Genomic DNA, 19755 nt, shown 5'->3' with positions numbered 1-19755 from the left:
AAGGAGGTGGGATGAGGTTAGTAGGTAGCTGGGGGTGCGGCTTGGGGTGGGAGGAAGGGATGGGTGAGAGGAAGAACCGGTTAGGGAGGCAGAGACAGGTTGGACTGGTTTTGGGATGCAGTGGGTGGGGGGGGAAGAGCTGGGCTGGTTGTGTGGTGCAGTGGGGGGAGGGGATGAACTGGGCTGGTTTAGGGATGCGGTGGGGGAAGGGGAGATTTTGAAACTGGTGAAGTCCACATTGATACCATATGGCTGCAGGGTTCCCAGGCGGAATATGAGTTGCTGTTCCTGCAACCTTCGGTGATGCCACCCGAAGGTTGCAGGAACAGCAACTCATATTCCGCCTGGGAACCCTGCAGCCATATGGTATCAATGTGGACTTCACCAGTTTCAAAATCTCCCCTTCCCCCACTGCATCCCTAAACCAGCCCAGTTCATCCCCTCCCCCCACTGCACCACACAACCAGCCCAGCTCTTCCCCCCCACCCACTGCATCCCAAAACCAGTCCAACCTGTCTCTGCCTCCCTAACCGGTTCTTCCTCTCACCCATCCCTTCCTCCCACCCCAAGCCGCACCCCCAGCTACCTACTAACCTCATCCCACCTCCTTGACCTGTCCGTCTTCCCTGGACTGACCTATCCCCTCCCTACCTCCCCACCTACACCCTCTCCACCTATCTTCTTTACTCTCCATCTTCGGTCCGCCTCCCCCTCTCTCCCTATTTATTCCAGTTCCCTCCCCCCATCCCCCTCTCTGATGAAGGGTCTAGGCCCGAAACGTCAGCTTTTGTGCTCCTGAGATGCTGCTTGGCCTGCTGTGTTCATCCAGCCTCACATTTTATTATCTTTTTCTAGAGGGTGGTGCATGTGTGGAATGAGCTGCCAGAGGAAGTAGTGGAAGCTGGTACAATTACAGCATTTAAAAGGCATCTGGATGGGTATATGAATAGGAAAGGTTTAAGAGGGATATGAGCCAAATGCTAGACAACAAGACTAGATTTATACAGGATATCTGGTCAAGTTGGATCGATTGATCTGTTTCCGTGCTGTGTATCTCTATGGCTGTTCAATGTTCAGGAATCCATCTTATAGACAATTCAGAAACTCATCCTCCACAGCATTAGTACTGATTTTGTTAACGTAGTCTATAGGCAGACTGAAGTCACCCATCATGACTGCATTATCCATATACATCTCCGATTTTCTGAATTTATAGTGTATGCAACATTAGCACTAAAGTTTGTTTACCCTTGTTGTTTCTTAACTCCACACAACTAATTCTGTTATCTTGGTCCTACAATCAATGGTCCTCTCGCTAACGTAATGTCATGCTTTAGAGTGCTACAATGACAGGTAAAATCATATCTACTTAGCTCAACTTGTGCCTTCAAGTCAACAACCATTTTATGAATGCTACGCACAGACAGATCGTAAATTTAAGTCTTCTTCCTGTTGATCCTATTTGATGTTTACTATTGCTTCAACAATCTCCTCTTTTTGCTTACTACTCTTATACTAATTTTGATTCTCTTCAATCCAACCTCCTTATGGTCCAATCCAGCTGCCAATCTAATTTAAATCCAGCCCAACAGAACTAGCAAAGCCCTTTGCTCAGGTATTAGTTCCAATCCTGCATCGTCACAACCTGTCCATCCTGTGAAGATCCTTATCTAACCAGAACCGCTCCCAACGGTTCAAATCTAACGCACTACTTCTCAAACCAGTTTTCAAGCCACATACTTAAATCACAATTTTCCTGTTTTTGTGCTCACTAGTATACAACACTGGTAGTAATCCTGGAGGTGATTAGTTTGGAGGTCCTGCTTTTGCATATCCTTTCCAGCTCCTTAATAGCTACTTTCATTACCTCATTTGCCTTCCCAGTAAAGGCATCAGTCCCAACCAAGATGGAGCAATCTTTGGCTGTGCACTCTCCCACTAAAGAATGGCCTGCAGCCCTTTCCAGATGTCCCTACTTCAGTACCAGCAAGGCAACATACACCTTGGAGTAGTGTTTAGAGCTGCAGAAATGCCTGTCCATTGCCCTAAGGAATCCCCTATCAACTGTTTCTTCCAGATGTCCACCTCTTGCCCTTCAAGTCACCCCAATTGCCACTGAATTGGTCTGTTTGCACTCTGACTGAGAATGTTCCCTCAGCATTTCCACATGAAGCTTCCTACAATGTGCACAAGATGAAACTTAATTCATTTTATATTGTCAGAGGAGTTCAGCTAACATGACAAATTTAACTGCAATATTACATCTCCACATTTTGTACATCAAGCTGTATGAACAGGTCATTATACACATCCCTAACTTCACACCACCGCCTGAATTTCCAAAAGGAAAAGCAAGCCATTCATCTAAAATTAGATTAGATTTCTTGACATATGATTCTGGGAAGAATGCCTTTTGAATAATGATATTTACTTCATTTAAAGCGAAGAAAAATTTTTTAAAAAGTGACTTTTATGGCACCTCACCTTGTCAAGTTTCAACTTATCAACATCAACAAGGAATGGATTCATTAACCTTTCACCAACAACTTTTAGAGCAGTACCCAGTGCTTCAAAGGCAGCATCCCTTACGTCAGCTGCAGAATCATTAATTTGCTGCAAGGAATTAGATTACATTAGTTTTGCTTGTTCACAAGATTGTGAAACAGAAGACTTGAACAGCGTAACTGAAGAGTCATAACCAATGCAATCTTCACCTACATACCTTAAGCAGTGCAGCACAAAGCGGCTTTAGAAGACTTTTTGGCAATGTGGAAGCAGTACAGTAACGAAAACTTCTTGCCAAGAAGAGAGATGCTTGTTGCTTGATTGATGGGTTTTTGTTATCCATTACAGCCAACACATCTTCACTTAGGTTCTGCAATGTGGTCTAAATCCAGGCATTTTGTTAATTATTGATTAGTGCAACTAAATTCTTAAAATCCATTCCAAACAAATTTTCAATGTCTGAACAGAGAACGTTCTAGAATAAAGGCACCGTGATTTCAGGAATACGAATGGGATAACATTTAGTCAAACATAATTGATTAACTTGGTTTTCACAGTTTACGTGCAAAAATGAGATTGCACTTTGAATAAAGTGGTTCCAGGATGGTTATTACATTTGTAGCTCATTATCACTGCAGCATATGACATTCTGGATATGCAAGGCTACCGATGCTGGAACCAGTGGCAGCTGATTTGTGAAAATGACCTCTGATTGGTGCGTGGAGATTAAGTTATGCTCAAGACAGACACGTTTTGGAAAAAGTCCACTTTCAATTTGCTGTTACAATAAAGTACATGATGAATTAGGTATCAAGCTACTCCTAACATGACATAATACAAATACCATAAAAACCTTTTGTATGAATAATCTTTTCAGTTATTCTTCTCCTCAAAAGTAGGAAGATAGTATGAAATTTAAGCTGCACAAAATTGGCTGAATTTTTAATATCAGATCAGTTACATCTCAAAATATTATTCTGAAGCATGGTTTTAAAAAACAAGACAATATTTGTGAGACAGGGAAGTCTAAGAGAATTTAACAGCTAATTTTTCAAGGACATCTAAACGACAGATAAACATGGGGGGGGGGTGGAGAGTACATTTCAGAATTTTAGGACAAAAATCATTTGCACAACACTTAAGAATACATCTGTTGTATTTGCAACTTGTAACATATGAATGCTCAGTAATCATTTTAGCTAATTTGTTTCATATGGGTTTCAGTTCAGCTATTAATTATATGGCCCCATGTGGGGCTCGTCCTGCAGTAGTACTCTTCCCTAACTCTGAGCCAGGAAGCCTAGGTTCAAGTCCCAGCTGTTACAGGAGTGTGGGAAAAATTAACCCATTTGGAGACTTTTTTAAAAAAGAAAGGCCCAATCGCAGATTTGTAGCAATGCTGGATACTCTGGGTTACATAGTTAAGATGAGATTTGGAAGAAGAGTGCAGTAACCATGCTTCCTTGCAGCTCATGGTGTCAGCATGAAGTGCACAAAGCAAAAGCATCTCAACTCTCAAGAATAATGGATGCGAGACTAGGTTTTCTTTAGGCAGGGGGATTAAAGGATAATCAGGATACATGGGAAATGTGGAATTCAAAAATGCAAACTGATCAGCTATGAACCTGCTCTGCCGATCAAAGGAACGAAAGGCTGACTTGTGTTCCTATTTTTGTAAGTTAAGGCCTTTAGAAGCCACATTCTGCAACCTTAAAAAGTGCCCACTGGAAATTGATATTGCTCACTATTGGAGGTGCAGCACAGCGGGCTTAATTACAATTTCCTACTCCAACATGACCTCTCAGATTCAGTTAAATTTTACAAATTCTGCCTTAAAGTGGTAAAACTACCACCTTCCCTACAAAGTGATCACTTTAAATACCATTCCAGTGACTAGTGGACAAAAATCCAGGTTCACTCTTGAACACTATGCTGAAAAGGAACATTGATTTCAAATCAGTGACCTTTTCAAATATAACATTAAAAAGCCCAATCCCCTCTCTCAATGGAGGTTTAAGAAAAAAAACTTATTCAATACGTCCCTCAATCAACATCACTAACAATAATCTGTTTATCACTTTGCTGCTTGTGGATCTTATTGTGTGCAAGTAAGTTACCATACATTTCAATTTGAGCAACCTTAACTAATATTTAATTAGCCGTAAAGAGCTTCAGTCAATTAATATTGTGAAAACTGAAATAGATACAGGATGTCTTTCAGGTTTTCCTGGCTAACTACAGAAATTTGCAATGGGCGGAGATACAAATTATTTCAAGGGGGGATAAGTTGAAAATTATGATTAGTCTGGAAAGTAATGCAAGTCATAAGCGCTCAAGACTGCCCTGGTTAGTCGTGCAGCATTAAATAGATGAAAATATGTAGACAGAAAGATTGTCTTCAATGACCAGTGAATCAGTGACAGGGACTTAAGAATGATCAACAAGATAAAATTAACACAGGAACAGGACAATGACTTGCACCCATCTAATGCAAAAACAACCACACACCATGACCTTACTATGTATAGAAATTTGTCAAAGTATGCAACCACTGTACAAGTCCTGCATATTCGATTCTGTAGCCATATATGAGCATGTGAATTAGATGCTGAAGTTTTCAAATTCTGCCAGAACTGTAAAATCCCAAACAAGTTAGTGAGAACTTACTGTAAGAAAAACAGCATCAATAGCTTCTTGCAAAGCTTGAACTACTTGAGGTTTCTTCTCTTTAAACTTTTCCAAAAGAGTTGGCACCACCTGAGAAGATTGAATATTTTTATATCAAATAAAAATAAAAAAGAAAGACCGTGATCAAAGGATGTTGATAATGATGTTTTCTGAAAGAAAAGAAAAATCAAATCTACAAGTTGGCTCATTTTAAACTACAAATCCCAGATTTAATTCTAGACCCATCTGTAATCAGTAATTAGTACTCTACTGCAATAAGGGAAAAGGAAACTGCAATACTGAACGAGGGGGAGAGGATCACATTCCAACCTTCCCTAAAAAGGTATGCCTGCAGAGTGTCAACAAAAGGCAAATAAGATAATACTAACATCCAACATGATGAATCGCGAATCACAGTTCGTTTTGGTGTTACTGGGTTAAAATCCCAAAACTCCCAAGCAACACCGAAAACGCATCTATGTTTTCCCTACAAAGTCAAACTAAAATTCAAACAGGGAGGTGGTAGGTAAAACAGTGTGAATGCATTGACAACACCTTCCAACCTTCCTCCCCACAATATGGAGGGCGGACAGACACTCAAATCAACAGCGATTCCACTGCATGTAAATAACTGCGAGTCTACTGAGCTCATCAAAAGCTTAAATGATCCCATTGTTACACTTCTCAAAAACAAAGGAATGAACAAGACACCATCTTTGCAAGATGCCCTTTGTCCATCCAGGACAGTCTCTAGTACACAGTAGCCTTTTCTTCATATTTGCTTGGAAAACCCATTCATTCCTCTCCAGTTTGTGGAAGTGGAGTATCAGTCAGTTCAACTGGCTACTAGCTCCAAAGGGTGGCACTCCCTCCCACACAAGGTAACAGATCAACCATAATTTCACTGAATGGAGAAACACAAAATACTAACACATGTACATGACTGAAGGCACGTTACACAGTCAGAGGTGCAGTCTTTCAAATGAGATATTCAACAGTGATCTCATCTGTCTGCCCAGCCGCAAGGACAATATTCTGAACTATAGGAGGGGGTTTTCATTAGGTTCTGGTCAATGTTCATCCCTAATTCAACATTACAAGAGCAGCCATTTGAGAGCCTGTTGCACCCAAGCTGGCAACTATATTTCCAATATTGTAACATTAACTTCAGAACCGACATATTGCTTGCATGGTAATTTGAAGAGAGGGATGATGATTACAAACTAAAGAAAAAAACAAACTAGCTTTCCTTTCTTTATCCAACTAGAGACATTTCTAGGTGGGTATTAAAGATCCAGCACTTGGAAAACAGCTTCAAGCCAACAATCCTGCATAAAATTCAGTTGTCTTGCACAGTCAACACTAAAAACAGAATGACATGTCAAAGAACCGTTTTAACTCACACCAGCACCTTTCCCAATTTTAAAGAAACATCAATAAAAATTATTGTTTGTACAGCAGCATGACAAGGCCAAATACATGGAACACATTTTCGCAAAGAAATATTCAGAAGTTTCTCATTTTTTGAAACTTACATGAGTAGCATAGGTTTGGAACTTCTTCCTGAGTCCAGAAGCTAGACCCGCAAGACATTTTGCGCCCAACGCCACAAGCAATACATTAGAGTCCTTCCCAATAATCTGAAGGGGAAAATATATACTTCTTTTAAAAGAAAAAAAGTGCCTGGAACTGGGCAAAACAGCATTCTTACTGCCCAGCATGCATGATTACTCATGATTAAAAATACTAGGAAAATGCATAGCTGACATACATCGAGGGAGGCACGAATAGACGGCTCCAGGCTCAAATAATCCAGCTGAGCCTTTTCTTAATTTATAGGTCTACAATCAAGGAAACCCATTTTGACAGCTCGTGCTCTGAATTGTCATGGATCACAAGTGATGGAAATACTAATAACAGACATCTTGATTCTTTAAATATCTACTTACAAGTAGTAAACAGGGACACTGAATAGATAAAGGGAAATTCCATGCAGAGACGTCAATGTCATACTCAAAACTGAGATTTAAGCATGCCCATGGAGGCATATGCAGGCTTGACTGAGTGAGTGAATCTTTGCCAAGTTTGAAATACTAGTTATTTATCAGTCTGAATAAGGTATGCATACACCCAGAGATTCAGTTTGACTCTCGAGAGATGGACATATTTATCATGAAGCAGCAGAGTGAAAAGTTAAGAGTCAAGTGCTGAATATGATATGTGGGACAATCGCCCTTTTCAAAAGGAAAAGTCAAATATGAATTGGTATTTGTAATGCCATTCATTCTACCTGAAGAACCTCAGCACCAAATAACATAATTCAACCAACTGAAATTTTCCTGGCAGTAGTCAAATTTGTTGAAAATGCATTTCCAGGATAGAAATTGAGCTTACAAAACCAGAATAATGAAGAAGTATAACAAAACACAAAAAAAAAACTGAGCTGCAAACAGTCTTGGCAACTACCTCCCATTGTAGCCGAAGAAACTGCAGCTATCATGTTACACTCCTGACTACATGCCGAACTTTTAGAATTCACTGGTACAGATATCAAGATCTTAAATTTGAAGTCTTACTGCATTCTGGAAAACCACATACATTCAGCAAACAAAGTTAAAGTTAAAAGGGTTAAAAAAGGCATTTTATATACCTGTGAGAAATTGAGAATGAGCAGCTCGACAAAGGAATATTTAATACTGTAGCCATTTAAAATTTTATGCACAATTTGTCACAAGCCCGACTGATTATATATATATATATATATATATATATACACTTACTTTCTTCAGCGCTCTCACAACATCTGCATAATCTCCAGATTCTAGTTTGGGGTTTTTCACGAGCGCCTCAAGTGCTTCCAAGGCTTCTTTCCGCTCCTGCCATTTTTTGGCCTCCTATTTCAATTAAAATAAAAGAAGCCACCAGGTCAGTTTGAACACTGCATATTTAGTGTGCTAATTGATAACATTAGAATAACCAACTCAGGATTTACCCATGGCCACTTACCAACACCAGTTAATTAACAGTGCTTTGTAGTTATGAACTTCTGCATCAAACTCCAGTTTAAGTCAAATTGCAAAGTTTAACACAGGTCATGCTTATCAAAAAGATTTTTACTCAGATTGAATGGCGACAGGGGTTTTTTGCTAATTGATCAACAAAGAAGGCATAGCATAGCGGTAATGTCACACAACTAGCAATGCAGATCCCGCATCTGGGGATTCAAAAAAAACAAACAATCTGGCATTTTTTGAAAAAAAAAGCAAACCCAACAGCAACCACATCCAAAACAAGTGCTATCATAAAGACCCATCTGGTTCACTGACATCCATACCTGGTCTGGCCTTCGTGAGACTCTTGGGCAATAAATGCCCAACACCCTCATCCAGAGAATTAAAGATCCCCTATAGAATGGCTGCTTGAAATTTAAGAAACCTTGCAAAAAGCCAGGTTTCTTGAATAGTCCCAGCTATGACATCATATTTTATATACCTCACACACTCTCTCTCTCTCTCTCTCTCTCTCTCTCTCTCTCAGGCTCAGAGACACAGACACACACACACACACACACACAAAAAAACCAAGTGAGCAGCTAACATTACTTTTAAATGCTGTAGAATTCCCAAGCTACCAAAATGAGTTTCAAAAACAGATTTGTTTGCAATATTGCAACAACATTGGGCACATGTAAGAGGCCCGGTAGCAAAATCAGGTAATCTAAGCCGACTGGAACTTTATTCGCCTAAAGTCAAGCAATAGGTTAAAGCGCTCACTAGAAGTCTGAAACAGATCCAATATCCATCAATATCATTTGATTGTAGAAACAGAAGGTAAAGATTTCTGCATTATAAATACTTTCTTCAGAACAACCAGCTTCAAATGCAGAACCATCAGCCCAGGAAAAAGGGTAACAAGTCTTCAAAATTTCCAATCAGTATACAACTTATCAAGTAACCATGGTCAATTTAATGAAATTATGTTTTGAACTGCAGTACTGTAAGTATACATTTGAACTTTATGTAAAGGTTGCTGAATGCTATCAAAATTACAAAAATATTCTCCAGTGTTTTAATCAAACTGCACAATTATGAAGGAAGTTATAATTCTCTCTGCAATATAAAATGTGCATACAAACTTGATTACACTTACAATTTTTTCATAGAAATCTTTAGGAAGCTTTGAAAGTATCTCAACAGGTTCTAAAAGGTCATACGCATCCACAACGGGGGCTTCATCTTCCTCATCACCTATGAAGAAAACCATTAGGTATCTTTACAAAAAGGACATAATAAGTTATAGTATTTGTCAAATTTAAGCTGTAACTGGGACTGACATTAACAAATGCTCACCATAAGGATTTCTGTCCCTTGCAACAGGTTGTCTATTTTCCATTTTCTCAAAGTATATACTTAAAAGGAACGGCAGGCTGAGACTCCCTTCTTGGTGAAAGAGGCCATCAGGAAACCCAATAGGGATTTTTAAAAAAAATTCACTCACAGGATGAGGGCAACGCTGGCTAGGCAGCGTTTTGTGCCCATCCCTAACTCAACCAAACTTCTTCACCTTAAAAACAATAAAAAGGTGGCAAGAACATGAAACTATTGGGTACAGACAGTTATTGAAGCAAATCTCTCACACCCTCTAACCAATGGCAGACAATCCCTTTCACACTTGAAAACTCTCCTCTTCCTCACACCCTCAAAAGCCTACTACACTTATCTCTCTCTTCAGTGAAGAGGAAAAAGGATCCTTGACCCAAAACACTAATGAGTTTCTCTCCCAAAGGTGCCAGACCCAAGAATTTCCAGCACTTAAAAAAATACTTGAACTTAAGTATTTTATTAATCCACTGGAACCTCTTGCCGCAGTTTACCAAAAATTCAGGATCTTCGAGTCAAAACCTGTACCACATGAAGGATTCAATAAGCGAAGATCCTGATGAACAGTGAATTTACAGGATTTTCTCTGAAGCATGTCACTGACCTTCCTCATCATCACCTCCTGCTTGATGCTGTTCAAACTTGCTTTTGAGATCTTGTTGGGAACGCAAAAACCGGGTCTGCCTGGGAGCTGTAGTTGGCAATTTAACCCATTCTTCTTCAAGTTCTTTCAACTGAGGAAAAAAAACCCATTCTCAACTCTACAGTAGTTTAGATGCATGAATTACAAATTTCAGAACAAACATTAAAATATACCTGCACAGAATTAATATTTTGCAGTGGTGGTCGTAAGGCATCACGAATCCACTTGTAGACTTCCACTGCCAATAATTTGGCTTCATCTCTAACAGCCTTCTCTCGAGATTCAAATGATTTTGGCAAAGCCTTGACAATTGGCTTGAGTTGTACAATTTTTGAACCAAACTCACTGAAACGGAATTGGAAAAATCACTATTTTGCACAATTGTCCTGGATTTTCCTCAAAACAGATAAAGTACAATTTAGATAGGGTAAGTTATATTTTAAGTACCAGACATATTATGGTGCATAATTCAGAAAAGGCAGGAAATGACAACATTCAATACAAGGAAACAAGCCATTTTGGAATGATTCTTACAGTTGTAGAAAAAAAAATACGCAGTAGATACATCATATTTACCAGAGAGCCTTCCTTATTGTCTCTATACAGGCCACAACAATTTTAGGGTTCTTGTTGTCCAGTCCTTTCAGTAGCTCCTCTTGAACAGGCTCAGGCTTCTCTATTTCTATATACATTAGACATATTTCCATTCCCAATTCCTTGGCTCTTGCCTTCGGTTGGTTGAACACTTTATTTACAACTCCTGACGCTACCTCTCCAGTGGTTCTGAAATCATAAAATACATTAAATAGTTTAACAATTTTCAAAAGGAGCTACATAATTCTGCAACTATAACTGAATATAGCTTCAGTTACCAGAGGTTCCAATCTCAATTCTATTCCACCCTCTCAAGTAAATGCAAAAGAAGCCATAGACTATTAGAAACATACATTCTCTTGTAATTTGCCCACCATTTATCCTTCAAAAATCAATTTCAGCAAAAACCAAACAAACATTGTTTGGTCAGTCATTTTACTGGTCTGTTCAGGGTACTGTTGCATGGAAGTTAGAAGCCTGTCTTCTGTTAGAATGACAATGACACGTGGCAAAATAAAGGTGGCACTTGGTCACTGGAGTTTTGTAGAACAGAACAACGCATCCCAACTTTCTCTGTAGTCTAACTGATGAACCAAAACGAATGCTCTCCAAGTATTTCCCAATGGTTTCACCAAAGTCATTAACTCCAAAGAACATGAGTAAACGATTGAGATAACAAGGTGTAGAGCTGGATGAACACAGCAAGCCAAGCAGCAGAGGAGCAGGAACGCTGAAGTTTCAGGCCTAAACTCTTCTTCAGAAATAGGAGAAGGTGAAGGGGGTTCTGAAATAAATATGGATAGAGGAGGAGGCAGATAGAAGATGGAAAGAAGAAAAAAATAGGTGGAGAAGACAGAGACAAATCAAAGAGGCAGGGATGGAGCCAGTAAAAGGTGAGTGTAGGTGGGGGAGGGAGGGAGGAGACAGGTCAGTCCAGGGAGGACGGACAGGCCAAGGGGGCAGGATGAAGTTAGGAGGTAGGAGGAGGGGATAGGTGGGAGGAAGGACAGGTTAGGGAGGCAGGGACGAGCTGGGCTGGCTTGGAGATGCGGTAGGGGGAGGGGAGATTTTGAAGCTTGTGAAGTCCACATTGACACCATTGGGCTGCAAGGTTCCCAAGCGGAATATGAGTTGCTGTTCCTGCAACCTTCGGGTGGCATCGTTGTGGCACTGTTGGAGGCCCAGGATGGACAGGTCATCTGAGGAATGGGAGGGGGAGTTGAAATGGTTTGCTACTGGGAAGTGTAGTTGTTTACTACGAACCGAGCATAGGTGTTCTGCAAAGGGGAAACCAAGCCTCTGCTTGGTTTCCCCGACGTAGAGGGGGCCACAACGGGAACAGCGGATGCAGTATACCACATTAGTAGATGTGCAGGGGAACGTCTGCTTGATGTAGAAATTCTTCTTGGGGCCTAAGATGGGCGTGAGGAGCAGGGGCAGGTGATGGCGTTTTTGCAGGAAGGTGGGTGGGAGGAGATGTATTCTAAGTAGTTGTGGGAGTTGGTGGGCTTGAAATGGATACTGGTGTCGAGGCAGAAACAGAGGTCCAGAAAGGAGAGAGAGCGCGCGCGAGAGAGATCAGAGATGGTCCAGGTGAACGTAAGGTTGGGGTGGAAGGTATTAGTGAAGTGGATGAACTGTTAGAGCTCCTCGTGGGAGCACGGCGCAGTGCCGATACAGTCAATGCCACAGAGGAAGAGGTGGGATTTAGGGCCACAGTAGGTACGGAAGAGGGATTGTTCCACGTAACCTACAAAGAGGCACGCATAGTTTGGGCCTGTGCGCATACACAAGATCACCCCCCTTGTATGTAGAAAATGGGAGGAATTGAAAGAGAAGTTGTGAGGAGGAGGACGAGTTCGGCTAAGAGGATGAAGGTGTCGGTGGAAGGGTCTGGTCGGGCCTGCGGGACAGGAAGAAGCAGACAGCCTTTAGGCCAACTGTGTATAGGGACTGGACATTGTAAAAGATGAGGTGTTGGCGACCGGAGAATTGGAAGTTTTGAGGAGGTGGAGGGCATGGTTGGTGTCACAGACATTGGTAGGGAGTTCCTGGACTCATGGGGAGAAAATGGAGTCGAGATAGGTGGAGATAAGTTCGGTGGGGCAAGTGCAGGAGCAGACTGGGACAATGGGTCGACCAGGGCAGTCAGGCTTGTGGATTTTGGGAAGGAGACAGAAGCGGGCAGTGTGGGGCTGGAGGCTGTGGGTGGGAGGTCACCCGAGATGAGATTGTGGATGGTTTGGGAGATAATGGTTTGGTGGTCAGGAGTGTCAGAGAGTTGATGCCTGGCCTTGGTGATGTAGAGGTCAGTGTGCCATCCTACAACTGCACCTCCCTTGTTCGTGTGTTTTATGGTGAGGTTGGGATTGGAGTGGAGGGCTGCACGTTCTGCGGGGCAGAGGTTGAAGTGGGTGACAGGGGTGGAGAGTGAGGTGACTGAAGCCCCGAAGGCAGTTGGAGATGAAGAGGTCGAGGGAGGTTAGAAGGCGGGGGAGGGCATCCAGGAGGAGGGTATGTGGAGGCAGGGTTAGGCTTAGGCTCACAGTTGAAGTAGTAAACTCGGAGGTGGAGAGAAAAACTGCTCGATGTCCAAATGTGACCAGTATTTGATGTGTGGGTGGGGGAGGACAAAAAGGTGAGCCCTTTACTGAGGACCTGTCCAACCTCCCTGGACTGACCTACCTCCCCACCTACACTCACCTTTACTGGCTCCATCTCGGCCCCTTTAACTTGTCTGTCTCCTCTCCTCTATCCATCTTCTATCCACCTCCCCCTCTCTCCCTGTTTATTTCAGAACCCCCTTCCCCTCCCCCATTTTTGGAGGGGGGGGGTCTAGGCCCAAAGCGTCAGCCTTCCTGCTCGGCCTGCTGTGTTCATCCAGTTCTACACCTTGTTATCTCAGATTCTCCAGCATCTGCAGTTCCTACTATCTCATGAGCCAAAGGTTGATTTTTTTTGCTTAAAATAAATGCTTATTCTGCAGAAAACAAAAAAAGTCGAGACATAACTAAACTGTTAGGGGCGATTAACTTACCACGTTAAATCAAAATAAAAAGATATTTTATCACTGTAAAAGACTTTGATAGACAATAATTGAGCAACGGCCTGTTATGCAATCATTCAGAAAGACAAACAGATGCAGTGAACATTTACCGAATACATGACTGCAGTCGGAAGTAACCATTTTAAAACTGAGATCGCTTCCTTTAATAGGCATTCAACTCTTGAGCCATGCAAGCATGCTGATACAGCAGTTACATATCTAACTACAATACTTATAACCAATATTTGGTTATCTGCCAAAAAAAAAACACTTAATCTACATCTGAGTACTAAAGGAGGTAGCCATGGAAATGTTGGATGTGTTAGTGGTCATCTTCCAAAATTCTACAAACTTGGAAGCAGGTCCTACAGATTGGAAGGTGGTAAATGTCTCCCACAATTTTACAAAAAGGAGAGAAAAAAAAAATTACAGACCAGTTATCCTAACATCAACAATAGGGAAAACACAAGAGTAGATTATAAAAGTTGTGATAACAAAGGTCTTGGGAAGCATTACTGTGATTGGATGAAGCCAAGATGGGATTATGAAAGGAAAATTATGCTTAACTACTGGATGTGATGTATTTGCATTTTCAGAAGACTCTTCTGAAGGAGTTAGTGGGAAAAATTAAAACACATGGGTTAGCAGATTTATAGTGACAGAGGAAGAACTGGTAGACAGGAAATAAAGCAAGAATAAGTGGATTATTTCCACGTGGCAGGGCCTGGATATGGGAACCAAATGCAACATTTCCAAGTTTACTGACCACACAAAATAGGACTAGACCAAAACTTGGAGACTGCAAGGTGATTAAGACAAAGTGCAGTAAGTGGGCAAACAATGGCAAATACAAATGCAGTATAACATGGCTAAAGTGATGGTTATGTACTTCATAATGAATAACAGCAAGGAGTATCATTTAAATGCTGATTTATTGGTGTGAGAAATGATCTGGGTGACCCATGCTCCAGTCAGTCAATGAAAGTTAACAGGCATGTGCAACAAGCAATTAGGAAGGGAAATGGGATATTTGGACCATCTCAGGGTATGGGTAGACCATTAGTGACTTAGATGAGGAAACATCAAATGCAGCGAGTCTGTCGCATTCTCTACCACAGAAGGCTCTGATGAGCAAGACACTGAATATATACTAGAAACAGGTGGATTGGTTTACAGATTTTAAAGGCATCAAGGAAAACAAAAGGCAGGAAAACAGCATTTGGAGGATCAGCCAAATAATATCTAATGACATAGCAGGTTCAAGGGATCGGATAACCTATACCTGCTCCTAGTTCTTATGGTCTTTTTTTAATCCTGCAATTCCATAGTGAAGTGGTAAAAGGTTCCAAAATCCAAGCAACAAACATCATACAAATATAAAGTCAAACATTTGCAATCATTCAGCGAGAATATTTCTAGATGCTCAGTTTGTAGGCTAAAAAACTATTCTTGTGGCATTCTAAGAACTTACCGCCCTGCTACATGAGCATTTTCTATGTAAACAAGTGCTGCTTCCAATCCTTTTAGTTGGGCTACCGCATTGGAGTCGGTTACAAATTTTTTGATTAATCCTAAGTATTTGGACCATTCAGGGCTTTTTTCATCTTGAATCTTCTGGAACAATTTTGCAGCTTCTTCATAGCCATTCAGTCTAGCTTTCCACACCTAGAAGACATTTTGAAATTTCATGTGTTCAGTTACCATCCACAATAGGCCAACCAATATTACTTTGCTGCCTTGTTTAAATTTACTTGCTACCAGAGTCTACACCACCTCTTTTTAAATTTTAGTTCCACAGCACCCAAGAACACTCAGCACCACACAATTATGTGCCATTAGACAGGTTTTCACAAGCATTAAATCAGCTATGATCTCACTAAATTGCAGAGCAGACTCAGGCTTACAAAATCACCAACAGTATTTGCAAACAGGAAAATTGGGAAAACTCCAAAAAACAAAGAACCATGAGGCAAGCAATAAAAGGAAGGAAATATAGATTATGAATGCAAACTAGCACAGAATATAAAAACAGATAGAAAAGTTTTTGTAAATATATAAAATGGAAAAGGGTGGCTAAAGTGGACGTAGGTCCCTACAGGATGAAAAGGGGTAATTAAAACTGGGTAATGTTGAAATGGCCAAGGCCTTGAATGACTATTTTGTTGCAGTCTTCACATGGAAGATATGTCTAACATATTTAACATTGTCCTTTTGGCATGTGATGGGAGGTGAGGAACTCAATTCAATTGTTATCACTAAAAAAAGTAGTGCTAAGCAAACTAGAGAGTCTAAAGGTAGATCAGTCCCTAGTCCTGATGGAATACATCCCAGGGTGCTGAAAGAAATGGCAAAAGTTTTAGATGTGTTAATGGTAATTTACCAAAACGTTTGCTGGACTCTGGGCAGGTCCCAGCAGACTGGAAGACCACAAATGTCACGCTGCGGTTTAAAAAATGGATGTAGGGAAAAAGGCAGGTAACTACAGGCCAGTTAGCTTAATATCTGCAGTCGGCAAAATGTTTCAGGCCAACATTAAGGAAGAAATAGTGAGACATTTGGATGGTGAGGGTTCCATCAGGCAGACACAGCATAGACTCAGAAAGGTCAGGTCGTGTTTGACAAACTTACTGGAGTTTTGAGGATATAACAATTGCGGTGGATAGAGGGGAGCAGGTGGATGTTGTATACTCAAAAGTTCCAGAAGGCATTTCATTTGTTAAGGTACCACATAAAAGACTCATCCATAAAATAAGAGAATACATGGACTTGTGGGGCATGTATTAGCATGGATACAGGACTAGTTAATCAAGTGAAGGCAGAGTTGGGATAAATGGGTGCTTCTCTGGTTGGAGATCGGTGGTGAGCAGAGTGGCACAGGGGTTAGTGCTGGGCCTGCAACTGTTCGTGATTTATAAAAATGACTTGGAAGGAGGCTGAGTACAATGTATCTAAGTTTGCTGATGGCACTAATTTGAGTGGCAAGGCAAATGGTGCAGAGGACGTGGACAGTCTACAGAGAGATGTAGATACGTTAAAGATAGGGCAAGGGTCTGGCAGATGTAATATAATGTTGGTAAAATGTGAGGTTATCAACTTCAGAAGTAAAAATAGTAGATCTGATTATTCTTTAAATGGTGAAAGATTGCAGCACATTGTTGTGCAGAGACATTGAGGAGTACTTGTACATAAACCAACTTTTAGCAATTTACAGCTGCAACAGGTAACAGGTAGGCAAACGGAATGTTAGTTTTCATTGCTAGAGGGATTGACTTTAAGAGGAGACAAGTTCTCCTGCAATGTACAAGATGCTGGTGGGGCCACACCCAGAATACTGAGCACAATTCTGGTCTCTGTACTCCAGGAAGGATATACTGGCTTTGGAGGTGGTGCAGAGGAGGTTCACCAGGCTGATTCTGGAGATGAAGAGGTGCCCTGATCAAAGGAGGTGCCCTGATCAAAGGAGGTGTTGAGTCACCCGGGACTGTGCTCACTAGAATTTAGAAGAGTGAGAGGGGATGTTATAGAAACATATAAAGTTGTGAAAGAAAGGAGATAGACAAGATAGAGGCAGGCAAGTTGTTTCCACTGGTGGGAGAGTCTAGAGCTAGGGGACGTAGCCTCAACAGTGGGGGTGGTACGTTTAGGATAGAGAGGAAGAACTGCTTTTCCCAGGGGAGTGGTGAATCTATGGAATTCTCTGCCCAAGGAAGCAGCACAGGCAGCATCATTAAATATATTTAAGACACAGTTGGATAGATTTTTGCATGGTAGGGGGATTGAGGGTTATAGGGATATTGCAGGTGGGTGGAGCTGAGACCACGTAGATCAGCCAAGATCTTATTGAATGGCAAAGCAAGATTGATGGGCCAAATGGCCTCCTACTACCACCGCTCTCAAACTTATGTCTACTCCTGTCTTATGGTCTGAAGACTGCTGGCCATTTCATTCTTGTCCAACATCCATGAGCATGTACATTCTAGGTCATGAAAACAAGAGTCAAAGATCATTTGGTCCAAAAGTTCATTCCAATGCTTACATCAGCATTAATTAGAACCCTGATATTTTTATTTGAATAAGTTACTGATCAATGAAAACATGAACTTTTCAAAAGCCAATCCTGAAAATAGCTCTTAAATTTTGTACTAATTTATATTTCTTATTTCAATGACCAGCTTTGATAAATTTAAAATAGAGCTTTCCAATTTATCAATAATATTAATGTTTCAATGAGGTATCTAAATACTTCATGGATCATAAATCACGAGAAAATGAGAGACTAAAATAACTTGAAAGGGTTCAGAAAAGATTTACAAAGATGTTGCCAGGGTTGGAGGGTTTGAGATATAGTGAGAGGCTGAATAGACTAGGTCTATTTTCCCTGGACTGTTGGAGGCAGGGGAGTAACATTATAGAGGTTTATAAAGTCATGAGGGGCGTGGATAGGATGAATACTTTATACATGCGGGGGGGGGGGGTGCATGTATGGAATGAGTTGCCGGAGGAAGTGGGGGAGGCTGGGACAATTATAACATTTAAAAGGCTTCTGGATGGGTATATGATAGGAAGGATATAGAGGGATATGGGCCAAATGCTGGCAAACAGGACTAAAATGTATTTAGGACATCTAGTCAGCATGAACGAGTTGTACCAAAAGGTCTGTTTCCATGCTGTACACCTCGATGACTGACAAAACGCTTCAAGGGGGCGACATAGTGGGAACATCACTGAACTAGTAATCCAGAACCTCGGACTAACATTGTGCAGATGCAGGTTCTAATCTAACCATGGCAGATGGTGAAACTGGAATTCAGCACAAATTAGTCTAATGGCAATCATGCAAAAACTTTGCAGAAGGAAATCTGCTATCTTCACACTGAAAAGGAGTGATGCTGGCTTGCTGCACACTAAAAAGGAGCAAACCTGCAAAAGAAGGGCAGCAGTAGTGGGTGATAAAAACTAGCAGAGAGCCCTTTCAACCTATTGCATTCCAGAAGCAAGGTGTTACATCACACAAAAACACACATGATGATTGGTGGCTGTTGCCAAATGGCAGTCATTTCAACCAGGAGATTTATTACAGCTGAAGAGTAGTTAGGAAACTTGCTTCAAACACTTAACACTAGCTTGTGGTGCAGTTTTTAAGCGTTCCTACTAGTATCCCATCTACTCCAGAGATATGAAATAACAACCTCTGAACAGGCTTATTAGTAAACTAGGTCAAACACTTCACATCCAAATTAAGCAACTAAATGAAGAGAGATAACTGGGTATTGTATTCTGTGGGAACTAGTGCATGATGAGTCAGTGTTCAAGGTGTGAGCACTAGGAGTGGGGGCAGGGGGTGAGGGTGAAGCATTAGCTGGACACTTTTAGGAATAACAGAATGTGATTACAAGTGATAACAACATGTAGAGCTGGATGAACACTGCAGACCAGGCAGCACCTGCTGTGTTCATTTAGCTCTACACCTTGCTATCTCAAACGCCACCATCGGCAGTTCCTGCTATCTCAGTGATTACAAGTGATGTAGCTATTAGGATCTGGAATTTAACTCCCAAGAAACCTCAGCTGGTGCCCCTATCCCACTGAGAGCAAGAACTCTGTCCCTATAGGGATGAGAATGAGACTGTGATACAAAGTTGGGGTTGGCAGTCGTACAGGAGAAGAAAAACTAGCAATAGGGGTACAAGCATAGATCAGGTCACTGATACTGTACTTTGCAGAAAAGACAGATGCCCAAAAGCTGCGATGCCAACTTAAAGCCACTCAGACCATCTTATCTAGGGTGAACCGGAACTTAGGAAATGGGAGGGGAAGATCCAGTGATTGGATCCATGCAGGTACCAGTGACATTTAAGATTAGGGAAAAAGGGTTTGCTGAGGGATTACAAGCAAATATGCATGAAATTAGAAGGCAGAAC

The 19755-nt window shown here is 41.3% G+C and overlaps 1 protein-coding gene across 4 annotated transcripts in view; it reads right to left on the bottom strand.

The window, feature by feature from the left end:
• Window positions 1-19755, bottom strand: part of ckap5 (cytoskeleton associated protein 5) — a 108292-nt gene that overhangs the window by 69786 nt on the left and 18751 nt on the right. For all 4 annotated transcript variants that reach the window (XM_048545281.2, XM_048545280.2, XM_048545282.2 and 1 more), the window contains 10 exons: window positions 15306-15499; window positions 10771-10977; window positions 10368-10539; window positions 10156-10285; window positions 9322-9419; window positions 7953-8066; window positions 6708-6812; window positions 5173-5262; window positions 2723-2887; window positions 2485-2613 (listed from right to left, as the gene is read on the bottom strand). In XM_048545281.2, coding sequence (XP_048401238.1) covers window positions 2485-2613; window positions 2723-2887; window positions 5173-5262; window positions 6708-6812; window positions 7953-8066; window positions 9322-9419; window positions 10156-10285; window positions 10368-10539; window positions 10771-10977; window positions 15306-15499 — 1404 coding nt within the window. The remainder of the gene's footprint in view (window positions 1-2484; window positions 2614-2722; window positions 2888-5172; window positions 5263-6707; window positions 6813-7952; window positions 8067-9321; window positions 9420-10155; window positions 10286-10367; window positions 10540-10770; window positions 10978-15305; window positions 15500-19755) is intronic.

The sequence above is a fragment of the Stegostoma tigrinum genome, chromosome 17 (genome assembly GCF_030684315.1).
Source record: "Stegostoma tigrinum isolate sSteTig4 chromosome 17, sSteTig4.hap1, whole genome shotgun sequence".
Lineage (NCBI taxonomy): Eukaryota > Metazoa > Chordata > Chondrichthyes > Orectolobiformes > Stegostomatidae > Stegostoma > Stegostoma tigrinum.
This window is presented reverse-complemented; position numbering and strand designations above follow the sequence as displayed.